Source organism: Apteryx rowi, unplaced genomic scaffold, assembly GCF_003343035.1.
Source record: "Apteryx rowi isolate R43461 unplaced genomic scaffold, aptRow1 scaffold_5, whole genome shotgun sequence".
Lineage (NCBI taxonomy): Eukaryota > Metazoa > Chordata > Aves > Apterygiformes > Apterygidae > Apteryx > Apteryx rowi.
Window position 1 is genome coordinate 9,555,526 of NW_020450760.1, and position 18,566 is coordinate 9,574,091.

The 18,566-nt window shown below is 38.7% G+C and overlaps 1 protein-coding gene across 1 annotated transcript in view; it reads left to right on the forward strand.

Moving 5' to 3' along the window:
* KCNK10 (potassium two pore domain channel subfamily K member 10) overlaps positions 1-15,513 on the forward strand; it is a 69,257-nt gene extending 53,744 nt beyond the window's left edge. The window contains exons 5-7 of the mRNA XM_026079640.1: positions 9,208-9,394; positions 12,564-12,706; positions 14,890-15,513. Of these exons, the coding sequence (XP_025935425.1) occupies positions 9,208-9,394; positions 12,564-12,706; positions 14,890-15,513 (954 nt within the window). The remainder of the gene's footprint in view (positions 1-9,207; positions 9,395-12,563; positions 12,707-14,889) is intronic.
* The last annotated feature ends 3,053 nt before the right edge of the window (positions 15,514-18,566 follow it).

Sequence of the window (18,566 nt, forward strand, 5' to 3'; positions counted from 1 at the left end):
ACTAAAGTCTATGCCTCAAACTAATTGTCTGAGATTTCTGTAACACTTCTTTCTGTGAGTGTTAAGCACTGACCAATGTAGTTTAGAGATACAAAGCATTCACTACAGGGCACAAACAGAGTACTGTTTGGCCTGCCTATGTGAGGTCTTTTAATATCTTTTCATTGTATTTTTTTCTTCATAATTTAATATGATTAGATATACAAACCTTTAATAATTCTTCTCACTGGAGTCATGCTTTTGTCAGTGAACTGCAGCGCCGTTAATATTTTGCAGATCTTAAAAATAGAATCTTCTACAAAAGTGAGTCAGGAATCCATGATTAATACAAAGATTTTATTTATCACTGTTCAGGTACCTGTCTGTACTGCAGTAAATTGTAGTAATTAACTTCTCATTTGGGAAGCAAACTTCATTACATTGTTTTCTGGTTGTGGATAGACTCCAGCAATTGTAGTATATGAACTATTGCTCAAGATCCTCTGTTATCTTTAGTGTTTTTTCTTGATCTATTTCAGCCTTTTGTAGAGTGCACAATTTCTTTCTCTGTATCAAAGCCCAGTGCTTGCAAGCTCTCATTCAGTTTGAAACCAAACTTGTATTCAGATTGATCTCAGCAAGAGCAGGAAGAAAGGAGATGCATTTCCATACAGAACCTGATTCCCAAGCTTCTTGTTAAGAAAGTGAGTAAAATGGTCCTTTATTAGGCTTTGAAATGGTCAGAAAACACTATTCTAAAGGGTAAACCTATACCTGCCTGCATCCTGCTAAAATCAGTATTAATCACACAGCTTTTAATTGCAGTGAAGTGCACTGGAAATAAACCTCATGAGTCTCAAGTAATTATCTCTCATGAAACACAAGACAAACAGGAGCTGAAAGCATGATTAGGAGTTTACTGAGCAGCTAGGGTTTCCTAGATACTATGTGTGAAGCTTAAAAAATGAAGTACTTCAGTGGAAACTACTGATTAATGCCAAAGAACATGTGAACTTTTCAACCATCAGCCTGAAAGTTAAACTTCTCTAAGTGCTACTGGTGAACGACCTCCTTTTGTTATTGCCTTAAGTTTTGGTCATATTGCTATGGAAACTTCTCAGCGTTTCTAACAGTGCCGTGCTGAAATGTTAAATCCTATATGCCAGGTTTTGATACAGGTTTTGTCATCTCTGAAAAGCTGACTTATATCCTAAAGAAAATCTTCTGACTCAAGATTTTTTAAGTACTGGTTTGCAATACAGGGAAAAAGGAAGAGCAAGATAGAAGTGAAACTGGAACACAGAATCACTGACGATATAGGTGACCATTGACCTTCCCCCCAAATGAATACATAGAGCTGTTTTGATTACTGTACTTCAGAATATCCTCTGAAACTGCCATGGGCAACATGAGGTGAAATACCACAACAGAGCGTGAGGGGGATGAGGGCTCTTGAAAGGCAACAGAGAGGATTTACCTCTTGAGAGTACCTGCACGTGGTACCTCATCTGAGCCATGAAAACTGTGCTAATTTCTCACTCAAGAGATGTTTCAAGGTTGAAAACAGGCTTGATAAAGGTAGGGAATTTAGTGTTATGTTGCATCCGCTTTTTCCCCAGAGCGGAGCTGCTATATCCTCCTCCTGGTACTTTCCTTCTACTCTTTGGGATCTGCATCCCACCTAGATTAAGAGTCATTCCCTGTGGGTTAGTTGCTTGAGAGAACATTTTGTGGTTGCTTGACTAGTCACAGATAGTGTTTTTCTCTAGAAAGACTGCAACATTACAATCTTTATAGTGTTAATAGCTATGAGAAATCCCTTAGCACAAACAAAATACGCCTTGGAGGCTACTGCAAGGATTTCTTGCAGAGAATGAAGTATGCTATAGTACTCAAGAAGGGGAAAGGGAAGGCCTCTGAGACTATTATTCCAAATTAAACAGAAATTGAAACCTGCAGGCCAACAACAGATATAAGGAATCTGGTCTGAAGACTAGCTCCCTCCCAATTTAAAAAAGGACAATATTTAACCTTTCAATATCCAGTCCAACAAAGTCTCCACTCTAACATCACAAACACTGACATTGTTACACTCCCAATCACTACAAAATGTCCTGAAAACACAACAGTATGAAGGAATCTGGATGCTTTACTCCACTAGACAGGAAGAAAACAAAACCAAAACGTAAGAGAACAAAAAATCAACCCCCCAAAAGAGCAAACAATAGAAATATTGAATTTCTTCACCCTGCAAAGAGGAGATCAATTCTAACACAAAGTTCAATTTTCTGCTTCTTGCTACGTCTTTGAAAGTGGCTATATCCTACAATAGACAACTAGATCTTTCATTGATCTGGTTATGCTAATTGTTTTTTTCTGTCTCAGTGCATTTTTTAATTAGACTCAGAGCATATATTCAAAAATCTAATAACGTGTTCTAGTAGCCTTGCTGTTATGTCATACTTTTCTTTGCACGATTATAACTGCATTTTATTTTTTCCCTTGAATTGCACTGATGAACAAGGTGAAAACATTGGCTCAGCACTGAAAAATCAGGGTTACCAGGAATGGCAAGGTAGAATCTTCCTAGGCAAAAGGAAGTGCTGCCAGTGTGATGTTCTATCAGCAGAGCAACCATTATCAACCCACTCTTGTATTCTCTAGGAGAGTGGCATATAGGTATAACTCAGGAAGGATTTTAAGCAACAAAGAAGAAGGAACAATATATTCCAGATCTGGCATCTGGGAGCACCCTTTGAAATTGCCATGTCCGAGCCATGAGCCTCTGTCGTCCTTTATCTGCTCTAGTATATGGGAAAAGCGTATATAAATCCCTCTTATTTCACATTTATTTTTTCTTGGGCTCAATATAGCTTGGCCAGAACAGAGGTTTGGGGTCATTACTGTTATTTTTGTTTTTTCAGTAGTGCAATGAGCAACTTGAAGAAGTGAGTTGGTGCATACCAGAAAGCCCTACCTGTGCTTTCCAGAGAGAGGAAGATTGGAAGGGGAAATATCAAACCTGCAAAATTTCCATGCCAGTGTTTCTGTATATTTTCAAAATAGTGTATCAGCACTCACATTATGACTCCAGCAAGATCCACGCATAGCAGTTTACAAAAATAGCATTGGAAAAAGCTGCTGCTCTGATTATCTTGCTGCATATTCTATCTGGTTCTAGATGAACACCCTACTGAACTGTGGTGTTATGGGGAAAAATAGCTATGTAAAAAGAGCACCTCTTTACTCTGCCCCGTGCCCTGCGTGTATTCAGGTGTGTATCTACCTAGTTTAGTAACAAGTGTGAGTTTTTACAGCTTTTTATATTTGTTTCCCCTATAGTATAGTTAAGAAATAGAGGATGGATTTTGCATCTTCTGGTGCAGCAATAGCAGCATTCTTTGTAAAACATTAGAATTAAATAGCACTGAGGCATCAAGAGAGCTGGTTAGCTAGAGTGTGGGGGCCCATCTGTAGTGGAATGGTCCAAACCACTGTTCTTAACCCGTTGAGGTGTCTGAAATGTCATATACATTTACATTTCCTGGCAAAAATGTACTTAGAATTCTGCTTCTGTGCTTTCTGAGGGATTTGCCTTCTTGGCTGTGTGGGGTTCCTAAGTGCCATGTCCATTTGGGATTTATAAGTTGTGTCATGTTGGCAAAGTGTCCTGACAGGCCGTGTTCATTAGATGTGCTCAAGATCACACGTAAGAAATAGAACCAATATGTCAGTTATTCTGTCTTATGCTTTGATACAAAGACTGGCTTTTCTCTTCTTAAAATATTATGATCTGGAGGAAGTGATTTGGAAGACAATCTGTTTAATTAGTGCAAAGGAAGAGAGAATCTGCTCCAAGAATAGTTGGCAGCATGGGAGAGGGCATGAAGTTAGGAGCAGGCAAAGGGGGTGAAAGAAATGTTAAAGAAATGTGTTTTTATTGGAGGAATGCTCCAAAATGCAAAGTGTTCTGGAGAGATCAGGACAGCATGTTGCAAGAAACCACAGGATACTAGTACTAAAAATACGATGTTGTTCATCTAGGCAAAAAGGTAAACAACTCTCTTCGAATCTGGGGGATATTTGTCAGGAATTCAGAAAAGAATGAGAATATCTTTGGAAGACAGAGGAACCCTATGAGCTCACTGAGAGGCAGCAAATGTTCCAGTGCTATTTTTGGTTGAGCAGTACTGTAGATTGAGGGAGTTTCTGTAAAATGAGAGGTGACACTACAAAATCTTGGAATAAGCATATTTGAAATATGGTATACTGTTCCATACATATATAACATTTAGTTTAGTCTCAAAAGTGATTATAAATGTAGCATCTTTTGATCCCATGCTTAATGTCTTCTACTTGGAAAAAGTCTTCTCCCATTTTCAAAGGAATACGAATTACTTCTAAGAGTCATCCCTGTGGCCTCAGCCTGGAGACTTAAGAACCGTGTTTGATCTTTTTATTGTCAACAGTCAAGTCTGAAAAATTGTAACTGAGTTAATTCTCCTGATAGGTCAAGAGCCATAAAAGAATCCAGTTCATCAGCTTGTGATCTGTAGGACCAGAGAGAGAAAAGAGAGAAAGTAAAGGGATTTTTTTTTTGGCTTCTGAAGTTACCAGATGAGACCAAAATCAGATAAGATCTGAGTGGACATGATAGAAAACAAGCAAAAAGCAAAGTCACAGTCATTGATGGAAAAGATGCATAAGAAATAAATTCCATTGATAAGGATCTCTCCATGAGAATGTCTGTCTTCAGCACTCTTGACATTACTAGAGCAGGTTGACAGTAGGTTTTCTGAATTAACATGAACAAAATGATGCCATATACAGTAATGTTGCCTTAACCACCTTAAGAGTAAAATCAGTACCTTTATTAGTAAATGGAGATGACCTGGAAACCCTCATAGGTTCTTAGATCACAGAAAGCGAAAGCTCTCCATTCTTTACTTGGTAGATTCCTCCTTCAATTTTTTTTAGATTAGCTCCAGTTGGATTTAAATTAAAGCCTTTCTCATTAGCAGGTGCTAATTTGTATTTGATGAATGTATCACAAATTACCTGCTTCATAAATGTGGAGTGCAGAACTTGTTGGTAAAACAAAACTGAAAAAAGAAGTAGAAAACATCTCTTTTAAACGTGTTTTCATTTTACTTAAACCACATGAGATAACCTGTCTACAATTGCTCAGCTATTTGCCTTTCATTGTTTAGCTCCAGACTGAAAATACTGTTTAAAAAAAGAAAAAGTTCTTTCACTGTTTGGAATCCTGAATGCAGTTCTTGTTTGCCGGTACAGCCAGTGTATTTCTGGAGAGCGGTTTCCACAAGGTTGTTTGAGGTTCATATACTATGAGAAACACAGGATATATCATCAGATTTCTTTGATGGACAGACCTATTACCCTGAAATGAACTGCAATACTTGATGAGACTATTTGGATTACTAATACAGAGACCAGGACAGTAATGCAAGGCCGGGTAGGAGGGGGGAGAGGTGGCAATTCCTACTAGATCTTGTGATGATAAGCTGACACCATGAAGGGAAACAATACCTAATCTTATTTATGGCATATCTAATTTACTGATATCATTACCGTTTTTAAAAGGCTAGTTTTATTTCTTAAGTTGAGCTAAGCATAGTCTTAATGAAGAACAAAAACATGGTCCCTGCTTCAGAGAGTTGATAGTCTACGCGTTTCTTATACAATTAGGACTGGATGTTAAAAGTAATAATGTGATGCTCAGTACCATGAGGCTGAAAATTGAACTGATTGGCTCTGTGAGCAAGATTCACAAAAATCACATAAAGGCTAAATTTTCCTGTGTAGTACATGGGGAGAGGCTGGTGCCTAAAGCTGTGGTCCAGAATAGCCTGCACATTGAATTTGGAGAAACTAAAACCAGTCTTTGAGAAAAGTGTGGGTGTGTCTGTCATGCAAATTTGTACCTGGAATTAAATACCTATTTCAAGGATTTAGGTAGGTACTTCTGAGAAACTGGAGTTAAGAACCAGTATTAAGGAATTGACCTCTTTTTGTTTAGACTGCGCAGAATAGATATCTGATTTAACCCTGGTCTGCAGGTGGTTGCTATCTTTTGTATAACAGCTTAGCTGTTAGAGAACGTGCAAGAGCTGGGTTCTGCCCAGCCTTGAGAAATCAGAGCATACATATCTGGGGAGTGCCCTGATCTAATAGATACTAGGCCATGTTGTGTGGGACTGCTCTTTTCCCTCCTGTTAAAACTGGATAGCTGTTTAGTCAAGAATACAAACAGTCATTAGTTTGTCTGAAGAGYAAGCAGTTCTATTCTGTGGTAGCTAGGGTGTCAGGCTTGGAAAAGGAGAGCAGAAGTATCAAAGGTGCATAAGATGGCTGTTCCTATGAAAATACTATCCTGAGAAAAATAAGGTTCTTTTGGGGAACTTATGATTTTTTCTTTTCCTGTGAAATTCCCAGCCTCATTTTTGAAACTTCATAAGGCAAAGCTCTGAAGTATGAACCTTTTCAGATTTCTCAGGCTTTCATGTATATAAATATATATATTCTTTTAACAGTGACTTGGTACAGTGTACCACTGCAGTGGCTTAGGCTAGTCTAGTGTAATTTGATACGTTTGTTCCAAAACTGGAATGTAAAAGTTGCATTTTGTTATTCCTGAAAACGTGGGCAGCTCGTAAGGACGTTCTCTATAGGGAAATAGCAATGCTAACTCCATAAACAAGAAAAAATGCAAGCCATCCTTTTTTTCATATCTGGTTACTGCAATTTACATGTTCCATAAAGACATTTATGCCATAGCATTTCCTACTAACATTTATTACTGTGAATGTCTTCAAAATGAATGTCTAGTTCATGTTGTAAAAAGATTTCCTTTTCACTTGTATCTTGAATTTCACCTGTCTTTCTGCAGTTAGTAATTCTGCTTTGGTATCTTGCTTTTGCACTCTTTTCAGTTGCCCCAAAAATGCTGGGCCTGATCCACCATTGCCTTCTGACTTCTGTAATAATTTGTACCAATGGAAGAATAAAAAAAAAAATTAGCTGCTATGCTTTTATGTGTGTAACTGAGGTACAAAATTGTTACCATTTTTACTTAAAAAAAAAAACCCTTTGGCTGTATTTATCACTCATAAACAAGTGGATGTCCTGAGCATTTGGTACTGATTTGTATACTATTTCTTCCACTCTTGCTTCTATCATGAGGCAAGACTATCCTGACTCATGTTGAAGTGCATGTTAATGTTGCTATATGGGGACTGGAAAAAGGATTATTATGCATAACTTTGCTATATTAGCAGGGCTTGGCAGCTCTAAAGTAGTTTTTGCCCAAGGATTCCCAGTAGTATGTTATAGCAGTGCATATGCCTCATAATTTCCACTGTAGGTACGTGTTTGTCATTTCATTTTTACGCATTGGAAAACTGAAGCATTTAGGAGAAGTGATGAAGTCACCTTGGCCAAACTAGTAAAGAAACAACAATCTGGTTAAATCCTGGTCTTCCATGGCAAAAAGCAAGTGTACCAGTCTAAGATACCACACAGCGTGCAGGTGAACAGTTGCTTTCCCTCCACTACAGAGTAAGCCTGAAATCTTGCCATTCTGAATGTGTGTCAGCAACAGTAACTCTTAAGTTAGATCATCCTTTAGTATTTTAGAAAGCTGCTCCAAATGACTCCACAGGAAAAGAGGGAATAGAAGTAGAGTCAGTTTCAGTATTCTTGGGTTGTTTATCTCCTTGGTACTTCAGCAGTGATTTTCTCCATGTCTTATATTTGATTAGTCTCACTTATGGCATTATATTTCTAATCCCATTTAACTGTTGTTGTTTAGCCGGGCGTAGAAAACAATGCACACACACAAAAAGAAAAAAAGTAAGTGTAGGGATCATCTCAAATAGTTTCAGAAACAAAACTATTTCTGAAATATGGTATGTTTATGCTACTACCTGGATTCTAAATGCGGAGCATCCCGGTGTAGATAAGTCCCTAATGAAGGTTTGACCTTGCACCTCCAAAAACAATGCTCATGCTTTAGTGGAGAACAGTAGTACTGCTCACCAGCTGGTTAGATTTTTAACTGGTTCAGGCAATATACCTTCGGCATATTATAAAGATGACTTCTGAAATGTTAACTTATGTCTAGAAAATGTCCTAATCTGAAATGCGTTCTTATTTCTGGGTTAAGGGAGATGCTTGCTTTGGAAAACTAATCTGGAAATATGTGACTTCTGCATTGACTTCTGCATTCCTTTTCCAGGATAAATGTACAGAATTTACACTGCCACTGTGATTCATCCACAATAAAGTTTCTAGTAGTTTCCATATTTCTTGTGAGACTCCACTGAACTTTGAATTCATTTAGAGGACAAAAATCTGAAATATGTATGTCAGAGTCAATAGAGTTAATCCAGAGTTAATCAGTATTACAAAAAACAAAATTTAAGTTCACATCATATAAAGTGAGGGTCTTCATCATCCAGGGATGGAAATACTGCAGTGATAATGCTGATATCTGTATTCACATTATAGCAGACAGTAACATGCATGAACTCTTTGTTCAAGAGCTTTCCAGTGTGGGTTTACATAGGTAATTTTATCTGAAGTTATTTGGTATTTGACATAAAAACATTGTTTCTGGCATGAAATGATACTATAGCTATCTCCATTTATTTTGGGAAGGGAGTTTTAACCTTCATATTTGTGAATAAAAGCTGGAAATCCTGAGTCAAAGGAAAGTCTGGAAAACCAGAAGCATGAATTATTTGTAAATACCATCTCAATTTTTTAGAAACAATTTTGAATTTATTTTCATTTTAGCCTTGTCTTGCTGGATGAAGGCTTGGGACTGGCAAGGCAATATGGGTGTACAGATATGTATGGAAGGTGAATGAGTGTCCACTTTATTTTATATGCTGAAGCCAAACTGGACTGTACTGGAGCCTTTCTGAAACTTAGGACTGTTCCAGGATGTGTTTCTGGTAGGTTTCTGCCTAGTGAATGGAAACTGGGAATTATCATTGTTCTGGGGCCAGGCACAGAGGTTCATTATTACCTGGGGAGGGTTTTCACTAATGGAGAGGGCTGTATTCTACCCAATAAGCTCACAAAAGGCAGAAGCAGAAATATCTCTTCAGATATCACCAGCATGATCGGTCTGCCATTCACCAGGGATAAAGTTCCAATAATCCACTCAAAATATTTCTTTCATTTGTTATTTCCTTTTTCTAGAAAAAACAAGTGAGTCAAACAAAGATCCGGGTGATCTCTACCATCCTCTTCATCCTGGCAGGCTGCATTGTCTTTGTGACCATTCCTGCAGTTATCTTCAAACACATCGAGGGATGGACAGCCTTGGAGTCCATCTACTTTGTGGTTGTCACTCTGACTACTGTTGGCTTTGGTGATTTTGTAGCAGGTGAGCAGCTTTGAGCTGAGGTGCTGTGYATGAGGGCCTTGGCTCTTAGTATTTCTTCTCTGGTGTAGAGAAGAAATATATTTACAAAATATATTCCAGTAAAACAATGCCAGGTGTTTTTGTTGGGGTTACTGTGCGACAGCACACAGGACTCCAAGCTAATTTAAGATCCAGGTGCCTTGCCATCTGCAGAGTGCAACCTTTCAGCAATGTAAGTAACAGGAGTCTTGGACGTCCTGATTATCCTTTATCCTGCAATGAATTATGCACGAGTCAAATGACTTTCCTATTGAATTCAAGATTTGTATTAGTCCATTAGGTCTCACTCTGAGACTGACTGCTGAAGCAAGTAGCCAAAATGATGAATGGATGAAGCTTTTCCAAAGTAGGGCTGAGCTGTAGGACTGGGAAACTGTCTGGTCTGATGCAGTAGCTGGCTGATAAAAAATTCTTTTGCCTGAACTGCAGCATTTCAGAGGCTGGATTTTGTTCCCTAACCTTGGCAGAAATTTTGACACTGAAGCTACCCTGTTAAGGAAGGCTCACATGGGAGGGGAAGGACTAATGGGGTGTGCATTTCAATGCTAGGATGATACTCTCTAAGATTAATACAGTACTAACAGGTACTATAAATATCCATCCTAATTGATTACCGAAGAGGAAGTCGGAATTGTTGGCTAGAGAGAAGGGAAGATTTTTTTTTCACTCTACAGCTTTGCTGAGGAAAAGGTGATTAAAATAAGTGGAATTTCTTTTCCCATTAGTGCATGACCTCTACTCCCCATTCCTGTTAGTAGTCATAATAAATGCATTAAGATGCCTGTGTTACAGCTGCTGTACTGTGGCTACATTATGCCACTTTTTTTTTTCCTGAAGTATCAGTGAAATATGAATGACTTAAATCAAATGAAACAACAAGATATATGAAGTTTTCTTTGCTGAAGAGCTGTAGACAAGTCTTTTTGTAGACAAAACTCTCATCGTCCTTTTTTTTAACATTGTGATAAAAATTATGTGAATTATTGAGAAAAAATAGCACCGAACAAAAAGAGCCCCAGATAGGAAAAAAGTGGCATTTTATGAGTGTTCAAATACAGAACTGAATATATGACTTTGGTCAATTTTAACCACTTAAAAGTGAAAAGAAGCTCACTGGTATTCTGGCTTTGTGGTATCATAGCACAGTGTGAAATAAAAATAATCCACAGTATTTTTCTTAAGCATATGGCACTTTAATATTATTTTCTTTAATAATATAATTACAGAAAATGAATTAAAGTGTTCTACATCTAACATGATCAGGAGAATAAAATCCACAGCTGGGTGGCTACTAACAATCAGAATTTTTCAAAAATCAAATGGAAGACCTTAAATGAAAAAAGTTCAAAGGTTCTTATGATACGAGTTTCAGGCCAGGTGGTCACCAGGAGATGTAGGTTTAATTGCTGGTTTTGACACACATTTTCTGTCACTTTTATTTTCTGTCACTTTAATCTCTCCATATCTCTATTGCTTCAACATCAAGGAGATAATACTACATCATGTTGGGTAAAACAGCATCAATGGAGCTATGCTGATTTACTCCAGGTGGAATGTGGCCCATATCTTCCAAACTGGGAATGTTTTTGTGCTAGTGTTGGAAATACAGTTGTGGATGGAGTCTGAAAAAAACGAGAATATTTGATAGGCTGAAAAAAAGTGGTCTCGCAATGTCTCTGTAGCCTGATTACTCCATAAGACAGACCTAGACAATCTGCTTTATAGCAAACTTCTGCAGGGACATGTGTGATCACAACAGCCTCATTGTACCATAGCAACAGCAGCCCCCACCTCCCATTGTTTCACACTCTTGAAGACTGGAAAAAGAGAATGATTCATACAGTGTATGGGGAGAGATTAACATCAAAAACCATATTTGGGTCCCTGCCAATACTTGAATGCCTGAGCTTTCATGTGAATGTTCAATCACTGTAAGTACACTTATACTCAGTCTGCATAAAATTCATTTTAAAGAGTCATAAGAATGTCTCAGATTGCAAAAAAGCTCAGGGGAAAACTCTCAGCTGTGTCACCTGGGGATTTTAATGGGGGAAAAAAATCCTAAAAGCTCTTTCAGTCCATAACCAGGTAGAGGTTAGTGTCTAGCTCTTGTCTATACCAGAGTGGAATCCAGGAAATATGCATTCCTCTGCTTGAGTCCCCAAATAGGCCTGCTCTTCAAGCAGACATTTACCCGGGTACCACCAAGGGTGTTTTTTGCATTGAGGGATGTGGTTGTGCATACGGGACAGTGCAGCCTCTTTGCCTCTAACCCACCTAACACACTCTGATAGGATTGGGAGTCTCAAAAACGAGGCAGTGGCTACTTTTTTCTGAAAAAAGTCTACTCTCTCCTGTGGTATATTACAGCCTGGATGTTACTGCAGTTATTTTAGGYCCTTCATAGTCCACTGGAGTTGCCAAATGTCCCACATACTTGTGTTACCAGCTCCTCCCAAAACTTGCATAAAAAACATATAGGTTATTTGTAGCTTTGTTTGACCTGTATCTACTCTCAAGCCACTGGTCAGGGAATGCATCCCTATAACTGATACCTAAGCAGGCAGTATATTCTTATTATCAAAGCTGATATAGGAATGGGTTCCTGTCAGATACCCTGATTTCAGGGGAGAGCAAAGTTACTTTTCTGTCTCCCCCACAGAGGTCTCTGAATCCTATATTTAAAAGCAAAAAATCTGGAAACTCTATAACTTGAGAGATTTGAACTGTAAAGTGTCTCAACTACCAGCCTGCAGGCAGTTCAGAGTAAGGAAGACTATCTGTATTAAATGTTTTTCTTGGAAATGTGTTCAAGCTGTTACAAGTACTACCAAGGCAGGAATTTCAGATTTGTTTTGGAGTATCTGCAATATAAAGAAAAAAGTTTACTAGGTGTTCTGGCAGGTCAGAAAGCAGCAGAACAATAGTTTCAAAAATAGGATTTTTGCTGAGTCTTAGCTTAAAAACAGACAGTGTTCCTGCCATCTGCCAGGCCTCTAATCTTTTATTAGAACTACGGTGGTGTTGGCAAGAGTCAGGAAATACTTTCATGAATTTCTCAGAATTGCAGGTATTTTGGCATAATTTTGGCATCTCATGACTCCTAATCATAAGTATATACTTATTTCAGGAGGAAATGCTGACATCCATTATCGGGAATGGTATAAACCCTTAGTGTGGTTCTGGATCCTTGTTGGCCTTGCCTATTTCGCTGCTGTCCTGAGTATGATTGGAGATTGGTTAAGAGTCCTGTCCAAGAAGACAAAGGAAGAGGTATGACTAGTAATTTCTCAGTGGTTTGTCATTTTCTAAGATAACTCTAAGTTCCTGATTCCTGCTTGTCTAATTAAGGATGCTCCTCTGTTTGACCAATGCTAAATATTCCCTTTGGTTCACTCCACTGACTACCTTGGTATCCTCTTAGCTCTGATCTTTAATTTCTTCGCAAAGGGAGGAGAAAAAGCAACTGAAACAAACCTATATTTTTACACCTCTATCAGTACTACTGCATACGCAGAACACATTGGTAGGATTGCAATCAAGGAATAAGAGAAGCCAGCCTTCACTGAAACTAATTACAAAATTGTGATAAAAATTGTAACTGTTCACTCTTTAAATATTGGAGATGCATGGATTTTTAAGATCAGAAAAAAACCACTACTGTTACTCAGTTTGACCCCCTACCTAATGCAGCAGCTCTTGCTAAGCCCTTCGCAGAGCCTACAAATTCTGTTTATGCTGTAGCATGTCCTTTACTCTGGGACATTAGTTGGCTCTGTCCATTATGAAACAAGCATCTGCCTTTAAATCTTGCTTTGATACTGAGTTTTCCCTATGTCAAGGTATGTGGTTCTGAATAAGGGTTTGAAGTCAGCCTCCTTTTTGAGTGCCATGTTATTAAAAATGGAAGGAACTGAATAGACAGCATCAGGGAAAACATGTAAATTCACTCAGAACATGCCCTCCCTGATTTGAGGACAGTATTCCTAATGTTTCACTCAAAATCAGAATGCAAAATGAAAGGCAATTGCCTCGGGTCCCGTGCTGAAGACTATTAGGAGATTAACATAATTTCAATTTTTAATGCAATCTCCTCCTGATTTCCAAGTAAAGCTAGCCTGGCAGGGTTAACCAAGGTCTGGCAGAAGGGTAATGCTGTTTATTATTTATGAAGTTAGCTGAGTCACCTGAGGCCCAGTGCATCTACTGTGTATCTCCATCAATAAAGTGGTCTTCACAGAGAGCTTCAGCTGTCGAGCTGATCAGCAGCAGGACAGCTACAATGCCTGGCTGTGGTGCACATAGTTGGGAACTTGGAACTCTCATGGTGGGTATGTGATGCTAGCTTTCACAATTAATCCAGTTATAGATGGCAACTTGCTCATCTGGCCAAAGGAACCAAAGATGGCTACCTTATGAACCACTAAGTATAGAAACTGTAGCATGTAGCAATGTCACTTCAGCAGCCTGAGCAAACTTGACCTTGGTAGACTGCCACAGACGTCATACCCCTGAATCTGTTCTCTCTTAGCTGAATTTTGAAAAAGGCCTGAGTTGACTGAGATATTGCTTGGTAATTTATCTTTTTTTTTTTAACCTCCTTTCAGAAGAAATATTTATTCTATAGAGCAGCCATGTCAGTGCTTTATTCTTAGTCATTATTCTGCTTTCAGGTGCAAAAGAGTAAAAAAGAACAGAACAGTGAGACATTTAAGGACATGTTCATGGAGCCCACACAGAATATTGATGTGTTTTGAAAACTCCTCCTTTGGGAAGCAGTGTGCTTATTGCTGGCTTGAGGGGGTGGTATTTGGACAGTTACGCAATGGAAACCTCCATTAAAGACAGCTACATTTGCTCCCTTTCTGAGAAGGGACCCTAGCCTGGATGGTAACTAGCCTTTTGGATTATTTAAAATTATGTAATAGATATTCCCGACATTAATTGCTTTGTGGCACTGTACAGAACCTACAATGGGATTGAAGAGCTCTAACCATGAGCAATGTGTGAAAACAGGTTACTGTATGGCTACATTGGTGGTTGTGCTGTTCTGAAGCATAGTAACATAACTATATGTGATCACTTTTACCCCCTCTTGACCATCTACTGATGACATTATAAATCAGGAATTTTATTCTTTTCTTAATCTGGGAGAAATTACCATGAAAACTTGCCATCTTGTAGCACAGCTATAAAATGTGTGGGGTAGCAAAATGTGAAAAAGGCAGCCAAGTCATCCACATGAGCCATTAGATAATCACTAGTCAGTGTGGTTAGAGTTGGCCTAAGTATAACCAGTGTGCTGCTGAAGTTTGGGCCCAGAGGTGTGTTGTTGCGCTCATCTCCAATTCTATGCCAGACAGGAAAGTGCTTGTGCTACTCTTATACAAGAAAGAATGTCACTTCATTCTCCTCTTTTGGTTTTCTGTTTGTTTCTTTTTGTTGTTGTTGTAAAGGTTGGAGAAATAAAAGCCCACGCAGCTGAGTGGAAAGCAAATGTGACAGCTGAGTTCAGAGAGACACGGAGGCGGCTCAGCGTGGAGATCCACGACAAACTTCAGAGGGCAGCTACCATCCGCAGCATGGAGCGCAGGCGCCTGGGCCTGGACCAGAGGGCCCACTCCTTAGACATGCTCTCTCCAGAGAAGCGCTCTGTCTTTACTGCCTTGGAAACAGGACGCTTCAAGGCCTCGTCTCAGGAAAGCATCAACAACAGGCCTAACAACCTGCGCCTTAAAGGGTCAGATCAACTCAACAAGCATGGGCAGGGGGCATCCGAGGACAACATCATTAACAAGTTTGGATCATCTGCTAAGATGACCAAAAGGAAAAACAAAGACCTCAAAAAGACCATCCCTGAGGATGTGCGTAAAATTTATGAGACCTTCCGAAACTACTCCTTGGATGAAGAAAAAAAGGAAGAAGAGACAGAGAAGATGTGTAATTCTGAGAACTCTTCCAGCACTGCAGTCCTAACCAATTGCATCCAGCAGCACTCGGACCTGGGGAATGGAATGATCCCCACAGAAACCAAAGAAAGGGAACATGAGAACAAAGCGTTACTTGAAGACAGAAATTAAATGTAAAAGATGCTTGACTTGAATAAACAATGCTAGTGTTTTTATATACATATATATATATTGAGACACGTGCCTTATACAGACTCCTTATTCAGTCTGAATTATATAGCATCGAAGAATATTTCACTGTGCCATAAAGACTCAAGCTTGCTCTGCCAAAACAAATCAGGAACACAGCACTGCAGAATGGCAACAGAAAGCTACGCACATGGAAATTTCAGCCTGTATAAGATTACCAGGGTAAAACACAGAGGAAGAGACTGAAGCATGGCAATACCAGAGTGCTGCTACCATGGCATAATATTAGACAAAGGGCAGCTAAGAACCTTTCAAAGGAATGAAAAAGATTGTGTCTTTTAAATGGAGTATGTACATTAAGCCTTCCCCTGGTGATTATAAAGAGGAGAAATGATTGGAGTTAACTAGAAACTTTCAGTAAGGCTTAGTTTACGTTTTGGCACGTGATCCAGGCTAGATTTTTTTCTTTTCATTTTTGAATCAGATGCATTATCTTTCTAAACTCCAAAAGAATGTCTGTGGACACAGCCACCAGCTAAATGCTGGTTTGAAAAATCAGCACAGACATATTTAAGGGTCAGATTACTCTTTCCATTAAAAAAGAAAGAAACTATGTGGGTATATATCATAACCAGTTTAAAAAATTTAAAAAAAAGGATTTTTTTCTCTTGTAGGAAATATTCAGTGTAAACTCACTGCAAGAAAGGGCATATGAAGAAAATGCAACATTTCGTGCTGTTTTGTTTAAAAGAAGAGAAACATTAATTTAATGATATTTGGCTAAGTGTATAAAACAGTGGGTCAACTGTTTTTTTAAAAGAATTTCTGGTTCACACTTTCTACCACTGAAAGAACTTCAATTTTAATGCTGTAAAACTATGAAGACAGAAGAAAAGCTATGGCTTTTGCATGTCATCAAACTGCTGTTCTCTGTAGCTGAATCTAAATTTTTAAAAATAGACATAAGAGCATATATACTATTCAAATGAGGGCCAGGGCAACCATAGAATCTCAGGGCTCTATGCCCCTTTTGCTGGGTTTGGGTTTAAACATGAGCTGCAGTCATTATCTCAAAAACAAAAAAAGAAATTTAGGAAAAGAAGTTGAGAAAAATATGGTGGTAATCTTTTAAGTGCTTATAGCTTTAAGTGCCATTAATGCTGTCATATTTTTTAACTTTTTAAACAAGTATTTTTAATTCTTTGTTTTATTTCCTTCCAGGTATTACCTTTGTTTTTGACATTTGCTATCTCTTTTCTTGATAAAAACTAAACATGAGCTCTGTGCATTTCAAGACTAAAGTGAAATGTAACCAAACTGTGAGCATTTTTTAAAATTTTTTTGTGGTGTATGGACATAGGGATATAAGAAACATAAATGTCCCTAGACTTCCAAGAAAATATTCAAAGAAAAGGCTGTGAAATAATTAATGGGAACTGCAAACAACATTAAGTTTTGATGCCCTCAGTCTGTTAGCTACTGTGTTTGCTATTGCAGATGGAAGATTTCACATGCTGGAAACATGATTGCACCAGTGATGCTTTCCCTGCACCTTCAGAAAATTCTAAATAGCCCTGCAATTCAAACTGTAGGCTTGCAGGTAAAGTAAACATGGACACAGATGGCAGAGATATACTGAGCCTTACAAGACAGTCAAACATCCACACACTCACAGGTCATAAAGACACAGACTTTTGGAATTGCATGCCCATACCTGCATACACAAAAATGCAAATTTCATTTCCTATGATATTTTCTGAGATTTCGTACACAAAGAAAGAGCCAACTCAAAATCTAGCCGGTCACTTGAATACATGATTACCATGGCCATGAATACATGCATGGCGATGCACACACAAATTTTGAATATGCATATTGGCGTACCTACTTGCCTCTGCACAATTTGCAGGAGTGAACCAAATATCTCTAAGGCAGAGGACAAAAGCAGCTCTTAGTATGTTCTGTCTGCTGATTCACTTCACTTGAAATATCCCATCATCTTTCTAATTTCATTATCCAGATACGCTGTCTGAAAATTAAGGAGGAAAAAACAATGTTTGAAAACATTCAGGTCATTTGGGATTACTCTAACTCAATAAGGCCCAACAGAAATTGAATTCTGCTTAGTTCACCAATGAGTCTCTTAAGATATAGGGCTACATTCTGGCTTTAGTTTACTGGGGCAGGACAGTGAGCCTACTCCCCAGGAAATATTTCAGCTGCCACTGCTCCTGGAGGCTTCCATGCAGTGTAGATCTGTGCTCTGCTTCACGATTACGCAGGCTTATGGCCATCCTCAGACCCCATCCTCCTCAAACTCCAGGAAGATGGCAACAGGAAGCAGGTCTATTCAARCATGGAAGTCCTGTAGCCCTCCCATTGTTCCTGTTTTTGGGTAGGTCTGGGATGAAGTATGGCCTCCTGTGCTACATGTGAGCAAATCTCCTAAAGTCTCACTCAGAAATATGGTGAATCATATTGTGCTAACTCTGTAGGCCCAGGATGGATAAAGCATGCTTGGATTTAGTAAGGTGTTATGTTGTTCAGATCTGGGATTTTCCTGTGGTCTATTAGAAAGTTAGGAACTCTTGCTACAATTTAGATTTGCGTTTGAATTCTAGACAAGGTTCAGAAATACTCAGACTTGAGATCTGGGTTTTGGGAATTAAAATATTGCCTGGTTACACTGTATTGCACCTTCTTTGATTGTGTGAAGGATCAGGGCACAGAAAAGCAACTTATCTGAATCTGAAAGCATGCAGTACGTATAGATTGTGGTAACAGTTCTTCTTGGTTACTAAACACAAAAAACAACACCATGCAATTTTATTTGCTCCTTGTCTGAGCGCATCTCACAAGAAATGCTTGCCTGTAAGGGAAAAGTCCTGCACAAGTACACAGACAGATGTAAGAATATGTAAGGTGAATTTTCTGTATGTGAAAAAAAAGGGTTAGTGGTAGTCAGTGCATTTTTGCTGATTAGGGTCAGGGAAAGCAAAAGTCATTGTCTTGTAGGACTGTGCTCTTGTCTGCAT